Source organism: Lethenteron reissneri, unplaced genomic scaffold (assembly GCF_015708825.2).
Source record: "Lethenteron reissneri isolate LAM-NWPU_2019-01 unplaced genomic scaffold, ASM1570882v1 scaffold_214, whole genome shotgun sequence".
Taxonomy (NCBI): Eukaryota; Metazoa; Chordata; class Hyperoartia; order Petromyzontiformes; family Petromyzontidae; genus Lethenteron; species Lethenteron reissneri.
The window spans coordinates 430,792-452,221 of record NW_026891736.1 but is presented as its reverse complement, the minus strand read 5'-3'; the positions used below and the strand labels follow the sequence as shown (position 1 = coordinate 452,221).

The following is a 21,430-nucleotide window of genomic DNA, read 5'->3' as shown; positions in this document are numbered from 1 at the left end:
GGTCTGGAGACTGGCTAGGCCACTCCAGGACCTTAATGTGTTTCTTCTTGAGCGACTCCTTTGTTGCCTTGGCCGTGTGTTTTGGGTCATTGCCATGCTGGAATACCCATCCACGACCCATTTTCAATGCCCTGGTTGAAGGAAGGAGGTTCTCACCCAATATTTGACGGTACATGGCCCCGTCCATCGTCCCTTTGATGCGGTGAAGTTGTCCTGTCCCCTTAGCAAAAAAACACTCCCAAAGCATAATGTTTCCACCTCCATGTTTGACGGTGGGGATGGTGTTCTTGGGGTCATAGGCAGCATTACTCCTCCTCCAAACACGGCGAGTTGAATTGATGCCAAAGAGCTAAATTTTGGTCTCATCTGACCACAACACTTTCACCCAGTTGTCCTCCGAATCCTTCAGATGTTCATTGGCAAACTTCAGACGGGCATGTATATGTGCTTTCTTGAGCAGGGGGACCTTGCTGGCGCTGCATGTTTTCAGTCCTTCACGGCGTAGTGTGTTACCAACTGTTTTCTTGGTGACTATGGTCCCAGGTGCCTTGAGATCATTTGCAACATCCTCCCGTGTAGTTCTGGGCTGATTCCTCACCGTTCTCATGATGATTGCAACTCCACGAGGTGAGATCTTGCATGGAGCCCCAGGCCGAAGGAGATTGACAGTTATTTTGTGTTTCTTCCATTTGCGAATAATCACACCAAATGTTGTCACCTTCTCACCAAGCTGCTTGGCAATGATCTTGTAGCCCATTCCAGCCTTGTGTAGGTCTGCAATCTTGTCCTTGACATCCTTGGAGAGCTCTTTGGTCTTGGCCATGGTGGAGAGTTTGGAATCTGATTGATTTATTGCTTCTGTGAACAGGTGTCTTTTATACAGGTAACAAGCTGAGATTAGGAGCATTCCCTTTAAGAGTGTGCTCCTAATCTCAGCTCGTTACTTGTATAAAAGACACCTGGGAGCCAGAAATCTTTCTGATTGAGAGGGGGTCAAAAACTTATTTCACTCATTAAAATGCAAATCAATTTATAACATTTTTGGCTAGCGTTTTTCTGGATTTTGTTGTTGTTATTCTGTCTCTCACTGTTAAAATAAACCTACCATTAAAATTATAGACTGACCATTTCTTTGTCCGTGGGCAAACGTACAAAATCAGCAGGGGATCAAATACTTTTTTCCCTCACTGTACATCGTACGTGCGTGAAACCTCCCCATCAACCAACAGCCAACGATGGAGCGAGAGACTTGGGGCTGAATTATTGGCACGTGGTAATTTCCCCTTAGGAGGGATTCAATTAATTATTCATAATATTATTATTATTAAACTTCACAAGTCAGTTTAACACGGAGTCTTTCGCGACCAATAGTATCCATTATATAGGGTTTTTGGGTTAGATCGCGTAAATATAAATGTGTCGTTATATCTGGCACCACCGGACACAGCCAAAGTCGTCCTGTGAGACTCAATTTATGATTTCTATCCTGGTGAGGTTCTTCAAATCGTGGGGCCGAGTGGCGGAGAGGTGGCTCCACGTGCAGCCTTGCGATCTCTCTCCAGGTGGTCGTAGACGATCTCCCTTTGGCGCAGCTCCTCGTACTGAGTCAATCGGAAACATCGCCCCACCCTGGTCAGTGACAGCCGTTAGGGAACCTGCCGATTTCAAAATAGCCCACAAACAGACACCACCTTGTTGGGAAAACTCCAACGCAGAAGATCGTCTGGGGTTTGGTCTTCCACGAAGCTGTTCATGGTCCACCCTCAACCGCATCCACTGCACAAACCAGGGCAGTGAATGCGGGTACCTGGTCATTCACAAAAGGAAATTAAAAACTCTCCAGTAGTAGTGGTGTGACTGTGGTCATCCAGAACAGAGACTGTACAATGTGTAATGATGCAACGCCCAGATTAACAAATATAAAGGAGACATCACCGCGATGATCCACGACTCTGTTTGCTCCTGACATCTGTGATTGACCACCTGAATGCGCAATTGTAGACATTGCTCTGCATCTACATCAGCACCCATACGACAACAAGTAGACAGAGACCCATAAACTCATCACCGCACAGCGACACATATACTCATCACAACACAGAGACCCAAAAACTCATCACCACACAGAGACCCATAGCCTCATCACCACACAGAGACCCAAAAACTCATCACCACACAGAGACCCATAGCCTCATCACCACACAGAGACCCATAGACTCATCACCACACGGAGACCCATAGACTCGTCATCACACAGAAACCCATAGGCGCTGCACACTAACAGCTCTCCTTCTCTCCCATATAAACAATACACCCACACATTACGGGTTACAGGACGGGTGGAAGATCCGGTCTTCATCCCTTCAAATGCTGAGCGCACGTGGACACCTCCTCAACTTCACCATATACACGTTCTATGGACCGAGTCTTTGAGCTGCAGTGAACCGATGATGATGATACCCATGAGACGTACTTACGATTGATATATGACTGTTGTTCACAATTGCACCCAATACACAATAAAACCCCAACGTGGTTGCACGATGACGTCACAATATAGAGGTTGTTGTTGCTGTCCCAGGCCTACTGTAGTCCCGTGTCCACGTGGTGCTTGGTCGACAGCAATGGGGGGCACTCAGACCGCATGTTAGCAGTCGTCATTTAAGTTCATAAAGAGCTTCACGGCTCGAATCCAGAGGCCTCCTGGATTATTACAGAGGGTGCAATGACAGTAACAAAATCACTACAACTGCTACTACTACGACTGCTATGAATGTTGCTACTACTGCTGCTACCATAACTGCTGCTACTCCTACTACGTGCTGCCTGCTTCACAGTGGACGTTAAAGATTCCCCTGACGTCATTCAGTAAGAGTAGGTAATTGAATGCCAGCGTCAGGGTCCACATTTGGCACGAAAAAATGAAAATGGCACCGCATATTACCGAGCTGGCAGAGTATTATTATATATTGCAAACATCACTTCCTGCTGGCAGAGTAATTCACCAAGTAACTATTCCAAAGGAGAGTCTTCCGGTCTGTAGAGTCCTTCCAGGGTAAAACTAAATTAGCTCGAGCTTAACGTCATGCCAAATCGCACTCATGGCTCGAGCATTTAATCAATTTCTGTGCGTCATTTGGCATTCTGTTCATGCTATAAAACACACCAAATGTGTGATAAAAACAATAAGAATACCACTTTTCAAATTTTTGGAAGTTCTCGCCTCACTGATGCCAACTATTTCCAAATTAACTTTTACAATTTTTGTGACCATCTACACCTATTAAAATAACGACGTACCTTCATATTCATGGACGTCTCCAACGAGCTTCTTTACACGTGTAATACCGTTGACGACTCTTGACACCGGAGTTGGAGGCACACGGGTTTATTTCACAGCACAACAGTGGGCATATAACACTCGAGGGGGTATCGGCCCCCTCACCCGGCTAGCTGGGAATACACACGCTAGCTACCCTAGCCTGCCTCTTAGTCCTCCACTAACGGGCTAGGGGAGGCTATCTGGCCCGACACTGGTAAGTCGGGCCCGGTACCCGGAGTCCCAGACCTGCCCTGACAAGAGGACCGGCTCTGGCTCTCGGAACCACGCCGCTGGCTCGATCCTGTTCGGCCCTGATAAGGACGTCGAACTAGGGGAGTCCAGGGCTTCTAGCTAAGATGTCTTCAGTCTTCTCGTTAGCTTAACATTTCTCCCCGAGCCCTCTGACACATCCCCTTTTATACTCAACCCCCGCTGAGGGGTGGGGCCCCGGGCTGCCCGGTGCAGACGTCGTTGAGAGCACCCCCCCGTGCACTCACGTAGCCCCGCCCACTGTGTTTGTTTCCCATAAGCTGCCATGCATAACGGCTCTCTCTCTAACACCCCTACATCACTGTGTTTGTTTCCCATAAGCTGCCATGCATAACGGCTCTCTCTCTAACACCCCTACATCACCCCCCCCCCCCCCCCCCCGCATAGCTTGCAGCCGTCCCGGCTGCCAACATACAAAAAAACGACAATAAAAGCGCATTTACCCCCTGACCGCGCGTGTGCCTCACTATTTTTCAACAATAACAAGAACAACAACAAGAACACAACAAGAATGCAACAGCAAGAAGAGAAAACAACCCGACGCACCCCCCCCCCCCCCGAATAAAAACGAATTCCGTAAAACAGCATACATACGATTTGCAGGGAACCCACCACACACCCAACACATGGTGAGCCCAACGCATACGCATCCATTGAGCGGGGAACACACCATTCACAAAACACACAATGAACACAACCTACGTACACCTCTTCCGTCCTCACAACAGTCTGCGCATTTTAGCGCGCATCCTTGCAGCGGGCCCCTCACACGGGGTAACCCCGGGTGGCGGACCGTCCTGTGGCAACAGTCCGTCTTGGGGTGAGTCCTCATCCGACGCCGCGTGACCCTTGGCATCCCCAGGAGGGGTGATCGGGCGTGAGCCCGTCACTCCTGATGCACCTGGAAGTGGCACAGCCGGCAAGGCATTAGGTGAGAGCGACGGAGACGGACCCAGTGAGTCGGCCGACCCCCCACATGTTTGGCCACGCGTGTGTGAAGTGGGGATGTGTACTGCGACGAATGGTTTTAATCTAGAGGGGTGCACGAACCACCGCCGCTTTCCCCATTTGATACGCACGCACTGCGGTCGCAACACCTCAACTACCTCCACAGGGCCCCGCCACGGCCGCACCAGCTTAGAGGAGGTTGCTAATGGCACCTGGGGACAGTGCAGCCATGCCTTGTCCCCCGGCTTCCACTGCAGCATGTGCGCCCGACCCCATCTGAGTCGCTCGTTCGCTTTCTGACGGAGGTCAGAGTTTTGTATGGAAGCATCCCATGCCTCAGTCAATTTGGCCAAATTAAATTTCACATGGTCAGCCAATTTAGTTTTTCCCTGAGGCGCGGGGATCTGCAGCTGGGCACGAACAGGCGGTTCAGGTTCGCGGCCGTACATGAGGTAGAAGGGTGAAAATCCCGTAGCTGCGTGGGGGGCCATCCGGTACGCCGCCAATACCCCTTGAATTTGCAAGTCCCAATCGGTCTGTGAGTCCGACACCTGCTGTGACAACATTGACGTGATGGTCTGATGCAGACGCTCGACCATCCCGTCAGTCTGCGGGTGATACGGGGAGGTACGAATTTTCTTCGTGCCCAGGAGCTCACAGACTTCTTTGAGCAATTTACCGGAAAAAATTTTGTCCTGGTCGGTCAGCAGCCGCTCCGGAGCACCTTTGTCCAGGACATAACCCTGAACAAAGGCCTCCACGATGGCTGCTGCTGACTGGTTGGCAAGGGGCCAGGCCATAGGCCAGCGCGTGAAATACTCCACAACCCGTCAACAAATATCTATTGCCCCTGGGTGTGGTGGGGAATGGGCCCAAAATATCCAGCGCGACGAGTTCGTTAACTCTGGACACTTTGATTGACTGCAAGGGTGGGTTAAACACACGTGCTGGCGGTTTTCGTTGCGCGCACCGAGGGCATGACCCCAGTAAATCCCCGACATCCTTCGTCATGCCTGGCCAAAAAAAATCGAGTTGGAGTAAGGGGAGGGTCTTTTGGGTCCCCAGGTGTAGGAGGCGCTCATGTGCGGCCCACACCGCCTTGCCCCGCAACCCCGAAGGGACCACCAGCCGATGTCGATGGGATTTCCCGTCCAAATGCATCAGCAGACCATGCACCAATTCCCATGCGTCGGCATCACCCCTGCCCTGCCCAGCACAGCCGACGCGACGACGCAACCAGAGGAGGGAGGTATCCTCCATCTGGAGGCGCCCCCATTCATTGACGGGCAACCCCAACAGGGAATCTTTTCCCTGTTGTGCGATTGAATTAGGAACCAATGTTTCGTCGTCGCCGGCGGCCGCCAGGACCGGAACCGGTATGTCCCCTGCTGGCCTGCAACGTCCCGACCCCAGGAGGCATGCACATTCGGAGGTGGTTGGCATGCACGACAGAGCGTCCGCATTGGTGTGGCGAACGCCCTTACGGTAGGTGGTTTCAAAATCAAAATCCTGGAGGATCTCCTGGAGGCTGTTGAACTCGCAGGGCGTACTGCAGTGCCGCATGATCTGTGTGGACGGTGAAATGCCGACCGTACAGATATGGGCGATACTGTTGGATGAAATAGACAATTGCCAACAGTTCCCGACGGGTGACACAATATCTTTGCTCCGCCGGAGACAACACCCGACTGCCGTACGCAACCACCCGTTCCACGCCGTCAACCACCTGGGAAAGCACGCCCCCAATACCCGTGTTGCTCGCATCGGTGTCGAGCAAAAAAGGCTTAGAAAAATCGGGGTAAATCAAGGGAGGAGCTTTTACCAGGGCGTCCCGAAGGGAGCAGAAAGCAGCCTCCTCCTCCTGACCCCAGTGGAACCGAACCCCTTTTGATGTTAAAGCGTGTAGGGGTTTCGCAATCGTCGCAAAATCTGCGACGAACCGTCGGTAATACGACGCGAAGCCAATGAAACTCCTGACCTCTCCCACCGAGGTGGGAGTCGGCCAGGAGCTGACGCACTGCGTTTTGGCGGGATCGGTAGCAATACCTGAGCGCCCCACGATGTGTCCCAAATAACGCACCGAATCGCATAACAGATGACATTTTTGGGGTTTGAATTTCAAATTAGCAGCCCGCATCTTTAGGAAAACTGCCCGCAACCTCTGGAGATGTTCGTCAAAAGTTTTACTAAAGACGATAACGTCATCCAAATAAATCAGGCACGAATCCCATTGCAATCCAGCCAAAACCAATTCCATCAAACGCTGGAAAGTTGCCGGCGCTGAGTGGAGTCCCATCGGCAACCGGTTGAATTGGAACAGGCCGTGCGGTGTACGGAAAGCAGTTTTAGGCTTTGAATCATCGTCCAGAGGAAGCTGCCAGAATCCCGAAAGTAAATCCAATGTGGAGAAGAATCGCGCTCCCGCCAAGGCGTCCAGCGATTCGTCCATCCGTGGGAGCGGGTATGCGTCGGCAACTGAAATTTTGTTAAGGCACCGAAAATCAACGCAAAACCGCAACGAGCCGTCCTGCTTTTTAACCAGGACGATCGGCGCTCCCCAAGGGCTGGTGGAAGGAGAAATGATGTCAGGCGGCTAACATGTCATCAATAGCCGATTTGACATGGTCCTTTTCGGCGGGACTTAACCGAAACGGATTCTGGCGTATTGGCGCGCTGTCACCCGTATCAATATGGTGACGCAGCAGATGAGTGCAACCCAAATCGTATTTGTCCCGACTGAAAACGTCAGAAAATTCCCGCAGTAGCGTTTTAAGCTGTTGACGCTCTGAATTTGACAGGTCCGTCGATCCCGCACAAAGCACCTCGAGCCACCCTTCATCGCTGTCCGAATGTGGTCGCGGCGCAGGGACAGCACTCACGTGATTCGCGACGGGTTCCTCACAGGGCACCGGCGTCGCGTGAGCAAGCACGGTCCCCTGCGGGACCACCACCGTCTGCGAGCCCACATTGAGGACCGCGATGAAGGGGTCTCCGTCCCCTCTTACTATGGTCTGGGCCGGAAGTAAATGAGGTCCACTAACCCCGGCCCTAGATGGCTCCAGCAGAACCCCTTGGGCCCCAATGCCCTTAGCGAAGGGCTGCCGAAGTTTCAAAGGAACCAACATTTGTGCCCCCGGAGGAACGCGCACCGTTCTATCTACAAACGCCGGCACCGTCGCGAACGCCGTCCGAGTCGTAACTGGCGATGGCAGAAACGCCATGCGTCGGCCCGACGGGAGCTCAATGCATCCCTGGTCGATTAATATCCTAATCGGCATTTTGGCTAGGAAGTCCGTCCCCAGCAGGCACGGAACCGCCAGCGAGGAGGAAACAAAAATCGGCCCAGACATTTTAATATCCCCGATACAAATTTGGGCTCGAATCTGTCCGATGATGCCAAGTGAGCCCCCGTTAGCAGCAAAGAATGGTACGTTAACAGGCATCAAAGGACGGCTCTGGGCAGGGAGAATATTGTAAATTAACTCCGAAATAATGGTCGCCGATGCTCCTGTATCGACCAGGATGCGCACCTCGACCCCGTCGATGTGCCCCACAACGGCCGACGACCCCGACGACGCGGCTACAACACGATGGGCCAACACGGACCACTGGCTGGGTTCAATCTGAGTACCCAGAGTGGTGCGTGTTGGTGCGATGGTGCGCGATATTGGCCCCTCAATCGGTGCGGTGTATGAGTGTGTGGCGGGTGTGTGCGTGGGCCAAACATGTGAGGTGCCGCGACTCGCCGGGTTATGATGATGGAGCTTGGGAAGAGGGCCGGCGTCCCGTCGAGGTGTCGTCCCGCGCTGCCGAGGAGAGTGGCACCCTGAGGCGACATGGCCCCGGATGCCGCAGTTGTAGCAGCGCGGGAGCGCTGGTGACGACGACGGATGATCGGGATGGCTCGAGCCGCCCCGGTCCGCCCGTACTCCCGCTCCCTGCTGCCGTTGATGGTCGATGGCGCAGATCTCCTCTGCCGGGAGGGTGGCTGCGGCCATGGTACGCCCACTCGCCGCCTTGCTGGCCTTGCGTCGTTGCGCGAGCAGGTTTGCGTGGAGGAGTCGTGCCGCTTGGAGGGAGCACATCTCCGCGTCGTCCTGTGCGATGATGACGATCTCCAAGTCGTCCGCCAGCAGGAGTATCTTCTCCGTAACCATGACGTCGACACCTTCGTTGTCCATCCGTGGAAAGGCCGCCTTTGCCAGTGCCAGGAGGCTTGTGCGGTACGCCAGAGGCGACTCCTTTGCCCCCCGCTGGCGATCATAGAAGAGTTGGCGACAGTCTGACGGCGGACCGTAAACTGCAGCCAGCACCTGCATCGCCGTCTGCAGCGTAGAGCGCCTCTCCTTCGGTGCTGATGTTAAAGTGACGAGGGCGTCGCTGTCGAGGAGTGCTGGCAGCGCGCGGAGAGCCTCGGCGTCCATCCACTTCGCCATCTCCTGGTGAGCGAGGAAACGCCGCTGGAAGCCGCCCCAGTCGCTGATGTAGCGCAGCGGCTGCCGCAGAAGGTCGCCCTTCCTCGTTCCCCTCACCCGGCTCTGCTTCGGCGCGCACGACCGATGGCATCGCCGGTCGCAGCCGTGGTGACGTCCCGTCCGTTGGCGATGACGCGGCAGGTACTGTATGCCCGCCGTTGGACGCATTGCTTAGGCCGGCCACGCCCTCAACTGCAGCTGCGGTGATGGCGGGATTTTCAAATTGGTGTTCCGCCGAAATGGCGGGAAGGCGCTGTGGTCGTCGGCTTTCGTCGCCCCGTGGCGGTCCAGCAGCCCCCAGCTGAGTGATGTGGTCCAGCATGCTGGCAGCGGCGTGCAGCAGCTCCATCAGCTTGGCGTGCACCTGCCTCAGCCCCTCTGCCGACACCTCCCCACCCTCCTGTTGCTGCGGCGTAGCCGTATCTGGCCCCGACTGCTCCGTGCTCTCTTCACCCGTCCCGGGCTCTCCGACTGCAGCGGTGTCCTCCGCCCCCGGTATCCTGACTCGAGCTGTCCGGCGCGTGTCCATGTTCGTAGATTTTTACTTCTGACACCAGATGTAATACCGTTGACGACTCTTGACGCCGGAGTTGGAGGCACACGGGTTTATTTCACAGCACAACAGTGGGCATATAACACTCGAGGGGGTATCGGCCCCCTCACCCAGCTAGCTGGGAATACACACGCTAGCTACCCTAGCCTGCCTCTTAGTCCTCCACTAACGGGCTAGGGGAGGCTATCTGGCCCGACACTGGTAAGTCGGGCCCGGTACCCAGAGTCCCAGACCTGCTCTGACAAGAGCACCGGCTCTGGCTCTCGGAACCACGCCGCTGGCTCGATCCTGTTCGGCCCTGATAAGGACGTCGAACTAGGGGAGTCCAGGGCTTCTAGCTAAGATGTCTTCAGTCTTCTCGTTAGCTTAACATTTCTCCCCGAGCCCTCTGACACATCCCCTTTTATACTCAACCCCCGCTGAGGGGTGGGGCCCCGGGCTGCCCGGTGCGGACGTCGTTGAGAGCACCCCCCCGTGCACTCACGTAGCCCCGCCCACTGTGTTTGTTTCCCATAAGCTGCCATGCATAACGGCTCTCTCTCTAACATCCCTACATCACTGTGTTTGTTTCCCATAAGCTGCCATGCATAACGGCTCTCTCTCTAAGACCCCTACACACGTACACTCCACTATACACTACAATGCACACTACACAACACACACGACTATACACTGCACCACTGTACTAAATTGAAAACTAATTTCTTTAGAATTAATTCTTGTTGTTGTGTTTAGTTTGTTGTCCTTCCCCCGAACCTAAGATTAGCGCGCATGGCTATGTATGGTGTGAAATAAGTTTAGTAGGCATTCAGCATCGAGCAGGCGCCACCTTATTCTTCAACCAGATTGTGATTGCGTTGTCATCACAAAGTCTCAACCAGACTGGCATTGTGTCGTCATTACAGTGTCAACCAGACTGTAATTGTGTCGTCATCACAAAGTGTCTAACAGCCTACGTGTTAAACAGACTCACCTCGTTTTCAGGAGGAGAGACGTCGTGGGTGGATGTCCGTCCTTTGCCTGCTTCACACAGAACACAATCACAGATTGTACTGGCACCACAGAGACAAAGATCCCACGTGTAGCCTTCACAAACTGTTGGGACAAGTGCTGTTAGTGAATACCTATCGAGGCTGGCAAGATACACGAGGGGGTGGGTGGCCAGCATCACGCCCGGCCACCTTGGTCTCCCCAGTAGCGATGTTTACATTTTAGAGTTCAGATTATCGTCACTGGTATGTTGGCCGTGAGCAGGAATCGAACTTGGGTCGCCGGTTTCATAGCGCAGCATAGCACTGACCACTACACACATACACACACCCACATTCAGCCCAGGAATAAAAGAACGCGACTCAGACACACTTTCGTCAAAGTGATCCTTGGACACATTTCTATTGAAGCGACTGATCGGGCTCAACATTTTTTTTATTCAGCGCCTTAATTGGGGAAACCAATGCTTTCACTGGGTAAATCATTCCAGTGGCTGCCTCAGAGCATCATCATTCGCACCTCAAGCGCGGTTTGTTTTGTGTCAGTGTTAAAATGAGAAGTTCTAACCGACGCAAGAGACGTTAAAATAACCCATTCCGAAGCTATCAACAGAATGTGTGTACAGGATTAACTGCACGTGTGGAAAATGTTATGTTGGGCAAACAGGACGAATGATCAGCACGAGACTAAAATAACATCAGAGAAATATTAAATACTCCCAAATACAACTGTCAGCTGTAGCAGAACACGCACGCCAACAGGGACACTCAATTGATTTTGATAATGTTGAAGTTCTGTGCAAAACTAGCTACTACTGGCCAAGAATAATCAGATTATCTATCGAAATTTAAATAAATAAAATTTTACCGTTCGGATAGCTATCCGCCTTAGTGCTACATGAAAGCGAATCATCAAATAATCCGTTATTTAAATACATGCTTATGAACGGCACCATACTTCAATAGGGATTGCCGTTGGTACGGCTATTTTAATACACACAATAGACAGGAAAGACAAGATCAAAGGGCTCGCATAATGTGCATGCATAATGTACGTTGACTCATTAATCCACCCCGCCCCCCCCCCCCCACTTTGCGCAAGAGTGCAGAAGTGTGGTAACCACATCTATGCCTCTATGTAAGGAACGAAACAGGTGGACTTCACAAATCTGGCTGTCGCCTGATGAGGCTAGTTGTAAATACTGGCGAAACGTCATACTCAGATTGGAAATCTTGTGGCCTGGCTCTCCAACACACCGTTGTGCTGCACTAGTGACAAATTGGTATGTTCTGTTCACGTGACAACCCTTACTAATTGCCTTGTCGGGTGGTGTCGGGTTTTAATGACGCATTTATTTACGCGATCTAACCCAACGAAAAAAACTGTTATGGACGGTGTGGGATCTTGCAGTGCCCGTCACGACACGCGCCCGAGAATTTTGGTTAATTTGTGGCCTGAGCTGCTGTCCTGGTCATGCTTGACGTCAGTGGCACGTGATGTTGAGCCAGGTGCTGGGTCCTAGGAAGTGCATTGGCAAAGGGCTGTTAAGTTATTCCTGAATGTTTATGGCAGGTTCGAGTCAATTAGTGCTAAAGTGACAGCTGAGCGACGGTAGCGTGGCCTACGTTACATTTTTCCCGTCTCCGAATTATGACGATATCATTTGTGCACTTTGGCACGGTATTCACCAACTTCAAATGTTTTTAAGTAATAGGGACAATATGTAAATGGGTGTTGAGTGATTTATATATGATGAATTTATATCAAGTCGGATGAATGTCATTTTTGTATCGGTGAATAAATTAAGAACCGTACGTTTGATTTCAGAATTTATTTTCTGCCTTTCGCTCCTTATCAGCCTCTGATAAAGAAATGTTAACTACCTCGTCTGGTATACAGGAGGTCGTGGGTTTGATCCCGACCCAACGCGACGGTGGCCAGATGTTAACTCCCTCGCCTGGTATACAGGAGGTCGTGGGTTTGACCCTGACGATGCCTGCTGCTGCATATTTGGAGTCTGCGTTATCTCTGCACTTCTGAGAGGACCCCTTCCCGTCCTCGCCCCACCCCCTCCCCTCCTCCCCTCCCACCTCACCCCTTCCTCCCCCCCTCCTCCCAACCCCTCTCCTCCTCCTCACACCCCTTCCCCTCCTCCCCCCACCCCCTTCTCTCCGCCCCTAAACCCTCCCCTCCTCTCCCTACCCCCTCCGCTCCCGCCACCGCCAACCCTCCTCTTTTCCCACCCACCCCTTTTTCCACCCCCTCCTCCCACACCCTCCCTTCCATCCCCACCTTTTCATGACATCGTCACTGTTCCACTCACGTCTGAAATGGCAAATGAGGAGGACGATCACCACGACCGCCACCACCACCACCACCACCGCCACCACCACGACCTCCAGCAGCATCACCGCCGTGACATGAGCAGCAGCAGCGCCGGAGATCACGTGACATGACGCGTTTGTCGTCATTTCTACAACGGCACGGACGCGAATAATCTCACCGCGGTCAGGACACCATTCAGGTTGCTCTGCTGCGTGAAGCAGTGGGCAGTGCCTGCAGATGTTGAAGCATGTGTCCGGTGACTCCAAGTGGCTCCCAGTGCTCACCCCCACATCGCACCACCGAAAAATCTGTAGTGAAGCAGCGGCCCTCCGGGAGTGCCAAAAACATTCTCAACCCCTCAGAACCTTCCAATACGTCGGAGACATAAACCCAATGCCGACTGTTCACGCATAAGATCATGCCCACACCCCCTTCTGGATGACAGCAGAAGCAGCCTCACTCCACGCCACAAATACAAATAAAAGCGAGAGATGGAAGCGAGAGTCAAGGCCTGCGGCCGATGTCTAAAATCAACATTTCGTACGGGGGGATCCCTACCGTCGAACCTCCCCGGTTTCAACCTTCCAAACCGCCAATGGTCGGCCATCAACCGAATTAGGACCGGTGGCCGATGCGGCCACCCGATGCCACAAATGGCGAATCAACGATTTGGCGGCCTGCGAATGTGCGGCCACCAATTCCAAACCATCGACCAGCATCGTAAACTCTCCACTAACGCTGCCGCTGCTGCTGTTGTCATCTTCACTCCTTTAAAGGAGAAATGGACGAAATCCATTCTGCTTCTGAACAGACAATTGAGTTGAGAACAACATCTAAATATTGCATCTTTAATCCGCTGCTATCAATTCATATGAAAGAAGAACTGTGTCCGGTAAATGATGAATTTCGATTAAAACGTATAGAAAGAAGGCTATGGTAACAGAAAATTGATCTCACTGTTCTTGCACGCAATAACCTATTGTGACTTTAAATTACTTTGGTAAAAACAGTGAGTGGAGACCTCTGTACTCAAGTATGTCAACACGAGTTAAGATTATGTTTGCATCCTGTTCAATACACGACCAGGCTCATGTGTTGGCACGACGGCCGTTCCATTCCACGAGTATTTTGTATGAATCAGACCTCACGTTTTTCTGTGCAGCTCATTTTTCTATGTTTACTGTGACCTCAACAAACACCCACCCACCCCCGCCTCATTCCCCTCACAACCACATCAGACACGGTCGGTGGATTCAGAGAGACATCTGCATTTCGGAAAATACACACGGGGTTAAGGCCACAGTGGGTCTCAACCGGGGGTCTCACTCGGACCACCGGGCAGTTACATGGCAACGTGACCAGGTCTGTCCGACAAGGAAAGCCGTGAGGGCAAGTCCTGTTCAGGTGGAAGTGAAGATGTAATGGAAGAGGGAGGGCAGAGGAAAAAAATGCTCAAGAGTATTCGATAACTTCTGCCACCAGGTCAATTGTTACGAGGAGAAAAACACAGCACAACGAAGATATTGGTGGATGAAATTAAATCAAACCAAATGGGAAGGAGTCCACAGATGCTGAGTCCCAACCAAGAACACACCTGTTGGGGACCGTTCATCAGCAGTTTCCCAATTGTTCACACACGATGACGGCAAGCCAGAGGAGGAGGAGGAGCCGGCCATGCTCCTGCCCGAGAGCTCATACCTGGTCCCTGCCGCCATGCCTGCCGAGACGTGCTACGACGAGGACTGGGAGGTGTTCGACCCATACGCCTTCATCAAAAACTTGCTTCTGCTATCTGAGGAACAGCTGGTTTGCAAGTCGGCGCTTCCATTCAAGACGCGCAGTACCCCAGAATATTTGCTCGGCCTAAGTGAAACCCTGGTGCATTGCAGCCTCATTCATCTGGAGGAAGCAGCACTCACATTCTCTGTTCTCTTTCAGGATGTCAACTACCCGGTGTACATTCGCCTGCGTCCATAATGATGTTGGGAGTGTTTGGAGAGGATATCTAAAAAATTTGAGATCATTCTCTTCACTGCATCCATAAGAAGTGTATGCTGACAAACCGCTCAATGACGTCAACATCCTTGGGAGTGACCTCTCCAAGACCATCATCATTGCCAATGCTCCACAGGCGTTTTTCCTACCAGCTGCCCAATGGGATCCCCATTGTTACTCGTGGGGAAATAGCTTTCTCTGAACGCGTTTTTTCCGGGAAGGCATCTCCTGACAATCACGCGTCACTACAATGACTCGTTGCAGGCCTTGCAAAAGTGGGAGGATGATGCTGATGATGATAAAACTTCCGTTTCACGATGTGTTCCCACACATCCGACAATTTCACGCACCCACTGTAGGACCGTCGTCCTCGGTCGCTGTGGATGACACTGTATCTCCCGTGGTCTTGCCTACGAACGACAACAAGAACACGCAAAATTAAATGGCCGCATTACAACACTATACATTATGGGAACCTCATTTGCCAGTAAAAATATGATAATTGGTTCTTTACCCTTCTATCTGGCAACAAAACTGACACCTTTTTACAAGGAGTCATGTTTGCATAGACCGCAATACCTGCAGTCATAATACAAACAAAAGAACATAACTCTGATAATGTGCACTGTCCCTGAAGTTGATTGGCCCACACCCGAGACAGCTTTCCTTCGAGCCTAGTCTCATATGGGTTGGACCAGATGACGCCAAAAGGCGCACAACTCAAGGACAATGCACCATCAGAGTATGAGAGCTCGGGGCAAGCATCTACACTATGGGGACCTCATTTGCCAGTAAAAATATGATAATTGGTTCTTTACCCTTCTATCTGGCAACAAAACTGACACCTTTTTGCAAGGAGTCATGTTTGCATAGACCGCAATACCTGCAGTCATAAAACAAACAAAAGAACATAACTCTGATAATGTGCACTGTCCCTGAAGTTGATTGGTCCACACCCGAGACAGCTTTCCTTCGAGCCTAGTCTCATATGGGTTGGACCAGATGACGCCAAAAGGCGCACAACTCAAGGACAATGCACCATCAGAGTATGAGAGCTCGGGGCAAGCATCTACACTATGGGGACCTCATTTGCCAGTAAAAATATGATAATTGGTTCTTTACCCTTCTATCTGGCAACAAAACTGACACCTTTTTGCAAGGAGTCATGTTTGCATAGACCGCAATACCTGCAGTCATAATACAAACAAAAGAACATAACTCTGATAATGTGCACTGTCCTTAAAGTTGATTGGTCCACACCCGAGACAGCTTTCCTTCGAGCCTAGTCTCATATGGGTTGGACCAGATGACGCCAAAAGGCGCACTTTTGGCGTCATCTGGTCCAACCCATATGAGACTAGGCTCGAAGGAAAGCTGTCTCGGGTGTGGACCAATCAACTTTAAGGACAGTGCACATTATCAGAGTTATGTTCTTTTGTTTGTATTATGACTGCAGGTATTGCGGTCTATGCAAACATGACTCCTTGTAAAAAGGTGTCAGTTTTGTTGCCAGATAGAAGGGTAAAGAACCAATTAACACTATACATAACACTATACAATGCTATAGACTACACTATACAGCACACACTACAATACACTACTATATCGTACACTACACACTACACAGGACACGATACACTACTAAACACTACACTCTTATACTCAATTGCAAAATAAATTATTTACAAGTGCTTGTTGTTGTGTTTAGATTGTTGCCATTTCCCAGCACTACCGATTAGCATGGTTGGCTATGTACGGTGGTGCCAATGAAGTTCAACATATACACAAAACACTCCAATTCACAATAAATACTACACTATACACTACACTATACACTACGCTACACACTACACTATACACTGCTTTACACTACACTACTATATACTACACACTACGTGGACATTTTCAAATCCATCACCCCTCCTTCCTCCTCTCTGTCTCTCCCAGGATGCCGGTGAGATGGTGTAAACGACAGTGACTGTGGGTGGCAAGCAGACTGCCGGTTCTGACACTATACACTACACACTACACTATACGCGACTATACACTTGATTGCTTGCTTAAGGTAGTCTATCGCATCCTACGATGACTTCTTCTTGTGGGTTTTCTGATGGTTGTATATTTCGATGCGGAATGCACACAGTCTGCCACAGACAGAGCACACATATGCATGTCCCGTTGAGGTTGATACAGCCATGGTCACATTCTCCTCTGCCGCTTGATCAGGCGACGTTCGGCCCTTTTTAAATCCTTTATATTAAGTTCGCTTGCTTGCTTGCTTGCGTGCTTGCTTGCTTACGACTGTGCAAATCTATCGGTCGTTTTTTAACCCACTTCCCGTGATCCAATCGAGCTGACATTTTGCACACAGACTCGTTGTGCGAGACAATTAATGTTCGTGAAAAAAATTCAAAAATTTTACACTTTTTAGGCAAAAAAAATTATTTTACATTTATTCAAATAGAACTCATTCATGGCTTTGGCTGAACGTCACAGTGTAGGAGCCCAGAGCGTAACCCCTCCACAGGCCGTGGTGGAGTAGCGCAGTTGGTAGCGCCGTTGCTTCCCATGCCAAAGGTCGCGGGATCGATCCCCGCGTCCTCCACAGGCGAATATATTTTTAAATCTTTTATATTAAGTTCGCTTGCTTGCTTAGGACCGTGAAAATCTTTCGCTCGTTTTTTAACCCACTTCCCGTGATCCAATCGAGCTGACATTTTCCACACAGACTCGTTGTGCCAGACAATTATTGATCGTGAAAAAAAATTCCCAAAATTTTACACTTTTTAGGCAAAAAAAATTTATTTTACATATATTCAAATAGAACGCATTCATGGCTTTGGCTGAACGTCAGAGTGTAAGAGCCCAGAGCGTAACACCTCCACAGGCCGTGGCGGAGTAGCGCAGTTGGTAGCGCCCTCGCTTCCCATGCCAAAGGTCGCGGGATTGATCCCCGCGTCCTCCACAGGTGAATATATTTTTTAATCCTTTATATTAAGTTCGCCACCACGCATATAAAGGATTTATAGTGAAAAACTTTGTTTTTACGGGTTTACTTGTTTTAAATCCTTTATATTAAGTTCGCTTGTGTGCTTGCTTGCTTACGACCGTGCAAACCTTTCGGTCATTTTTTAACCCACTTCCCGTGATCCAATCGAGCTGACATTTTGCACACAGACTCGTTGTGCGAGACAATTAATGTTCGTGAAACATTTTTTCAAAAATGTTATACTGTTTAGGGAAAACAAATTAAATATTTAATTACCAATTGTTTAATACTGCAGACAATCATCTGACCCATAGGTGGCAGCCATCTCAAGCCAGAGGACGAGAGGACTCTAGCCGCCACGCATATAAAGGATTTAGAGTGAAAAACTTTGTTTTTACGGGTTATACTTATCCTCAGCTAACTGCACTCGTTGACGGCAGTGACTGCGCCAGGTGGAACAGTCAGCAGCAACAGCTTCAATGAAGGCAGGGTCTATCCCACACCTTTTTGGTGAGGTTTCAACTGATCCTTAAGCCGTTTTTTTGCCCCATCTGCAGAGCGACGGCCCAGTTTTAGCTGTCCGTACCGCATATTTCGCGGCAAGCAGTCCTCCGGCATTCGGATTGCATGGCCGAGCCATCTGAGCTGGTGATGTGTAACGCTCACCTCATTGCTCCTACAGCTGGTTTTCTGTAGAATCATAGAATGTGGAAAACGGTTCTGCCAAGTCACTTTCAAAATTTGTTGGAGGCATTTGCTATGAAACGACTCACGTTGTTTTAGCTGTCGGCTGTAAACTGTCCACGTTTCACATCCATTGAGGAGTGTAGAAACACACATTTCCTGGTATACTGCAACTTTGGTGTGTAGGTGGAGGTAACAGTTGTTGAAAACCCTCCTCCTGAGTCGTCCAAATGAGGATGAGGCCTGCTTGACCTGGTGCTGCATGTCCTGGTCGATGTTGGAGTCTTCTGAGAGGATGCTTCTGAGGTAATTTAAAGTGTGGAACGATGGCAATTGGGAAGTCTGAGATGGAGAATGCTGATGGTTTTGTGTGAGGCTCAGATAATCATTGACATATGACCTCTGTTTTGGTGATATTAACAGATAGCCCCATTCTGCTGTATGCTCTCACAGCTGCCATGAGGGTGGCTTGCAGAGCTTCTAGGGTATGTGCCACAAGAATGCAATCAACCGCATACTGGAGCTCAAGTACAGGTTCAGATTTAAGATTTGTGGCTGCTTGGAGCCTCTTGATGTTGAAGAGGTTCCCATTTAGCCTGAAGTCCAGGGTCACCCCAATCTCCGTTTACATGTCCTTGTGCAGAACTGTTGTGACATATAGGAGGAAGACATTGAATTAGACCGGCACAAGCAAACAACCTTGCCTCACACCAGTGCCTACTCCAAAGGGTTCAGACTCCTGACCTCCAACTGTTACCCTGGTCATCATCCCCTCATGGAATTGATGAAGGAAGTTTTCAAACTTACCAGGGCAGCCATCCTGCAGAAGGACCTTCCATAGCAGTTCACTGTGTGCTGTGTCGAAGACTTTAGAGAGGTCAACAAAAAGCCATGAACAGTTCTTGCTTCGGTTCACAGGACTTTTCCTGCAGTTGGTGTGCAGTGAAGATCATGCCCACCGTGATTTTGTTCTTTCTGAAACTGCACTGGGACTCTTCAGTGATGGTGTCAATGAATCTGCGGAGTATGTCGTTCATCAGGACTTTGCCAGCAATTGCAAGGAGGGATATGCCCTTGCTGTTGCTGCAGATGGCTGTCCCCCTTATTTTTGTATATGGCGACAATGTTTGCATCCTGCCATTGATGGGAGATGCCTTCTTACCTCAATATCTTAGAGATGAATAGGTGAACTGTTTCAGGATCTCAGTAGGAAGGGAATCAGGTCCAGGGGTCTTGTTTTTTCTTAAGTGACGTGATGGCAGCACAAACCTCAGAGTAGGTCGGTCGGAGATCAAGGCTCTAGAGTCTAGATGGTGGGCAGTGTTGGGAGCTCCTCCAGGACTGAGTAGTCAACTGGGTTTGGCTGGCTTAAGAGGACTGCAAAGTGTTCACCCAACCTCTTGGCTATCTTAGTTTTGTCCTTTATGAGAGAGGACCCATCTGCACTTCTGAGGGGACAAAGAGATAAACTTGTTGGGCTGTGGGTGGTCTTCAAGGCATCATAAAAGTTGTGCATGTCATATTTCTCCCCATAAGATTGGATTTCCTGTGCTTTGGAGATACACCACTCATTTTGCAGGTGTTGTAGAGCACTTTGAGCCTTCCTCCTCTGCTCCTGCTATTGCTTTTTTGAGTGACCTCAGAAGTGGGGTTGTTAATTGGGGCTTCATGCACTCTGTGCACGCTGTCAAGTCCTGGTGTTTCTTGATGCTGTAGCCGATGGAGTGAGCTGCTGACGCAGTGATGAACTTAAGGAGGACCATTTGTCGGCAATCAAACCCTCTGCACTCAGGAGAGTCTCAATGCTCCCTAGTTTTGTTTTGCTAGAGAGCAGCATATGCTGTTTCGTGCCTCTGCTTCCTGAAGTCGAGCACAATGCAGCAAATTTCTGGTGGACTTATTGAGGTAGACGGCTATACGAACCTTCATTCTGAGCTTGGCTAAGATCATCCCATGAGCCATGCAGTACTCTGATCCTATTATGGCTCGTGTAATGAGGACGTCCCTGACATCAGAGCGCCTGACAATCATATCATCTATGGGGTGCCAGTGCTTCGACCGTGGGTGCATTCAGGAAGTTTTGTAACTATTTTTCATTTGGAACATGGTATTGGTGATGGTGAATTATTTTTCAGCATGAAGGCTTAACAGTCTCAATCCATTTATATTAGCATAACCGACTTCATGATGTCCCATCACTTCAATCCATATCTAACAATCTCTCCCCACTCTTGCGTTGAAGTCACCCAATAACAGGATTTTATCATGTTTGGGGACTATGCGGATGGCCTCATCCAGCATCTGGTAAAAGCGGTTATTTGCTTCATCTTATGATGGTAAAATCGGTGCATAAGCACTGAAGAGAGTGGCATGCTGCTTTCCAATGAGGGGAATGCGGAGTAATGTCAGCCTTTAGCTTCTGCCAGTTGGTGTTTCTGTTAGATTTGGCAGGAGGCAGTTCTTCGTGGCAATGCCCACACATGCAGATGTTTCCCTTCTGGCCGGGATCCCTTCCAGAAGAATGTGTAGCCCTCTCCTTCCTCCGTGAGCGACCCTTCCCCAGGAGTCTGGTCTCACTCAGAGCAGTGATGTCGATGTTATGTCACTTCAGCTCTGCTGCAGTCCTTCGTTCAGGCCTGTCGGTCCTTATGTTCCATGTTGCAAGTCGTAAAGGGACATATTTCTTGTTTAGTTTTCTACCACTTAATGGAATGTCCTGCTAGCTGCAGCGACCTATCCAGGAGAGTAAGAGTGGGCAATATTTAGGCCACCATTTCTAGGACTTTCCACATCTGGGCTAAGCAGTGTGGCTCCTAAATTGGGCTGCTGAGACATATAGGGGTCTGCCGAGAGCAGCTGCCACTCAAATCTGAGCTGCT

At 50.2% G+C, this 21,430-nt stretch overlaps 1 protein-coding gene across 2 annotated transcripts in view; it reads right to left on the bottom strand.

Moving 5' to 3' along the window:
• Window positions 1-1,075: 1,075 nt before the first annotated feature.
• Window positions 1,076-21,430, bottom strand: part of LOC133339730 (uncharacterized) — a 42,996-nt gene continuing 22,641 nt past the window's right edge. Inside the window, exons 4-7 of one of the 2 annotated variants that reach the window (XM_061547888.1) lie at window positions 15,229-15,288; window positions 12,882-13,031; window positions 10,542-10,588; window positions 1,076-1,601 (exon numbers count right to left, since the gene is read on the bottom strand). In XM_061547888.1, coding sequence (XP_061403872.1) covers window positions 1,500-1,601; window positions 10,542-10,588; window positions 12,882-13,031; window positions 15,229-15,288 — 359 coding nt within the window. In that variant the 3' untranslated portion in view covers window positions 1,076-1,499. Of the gene's footprint in view, window positions 1,602-10,541; window positions 10,592-12,881; window positions 13,032-15,228; window positions 15,289-21,430 lie in introns of both variants that reach the window. The other variant, XM_061547889.1, reaches the window with a different exon arrangement.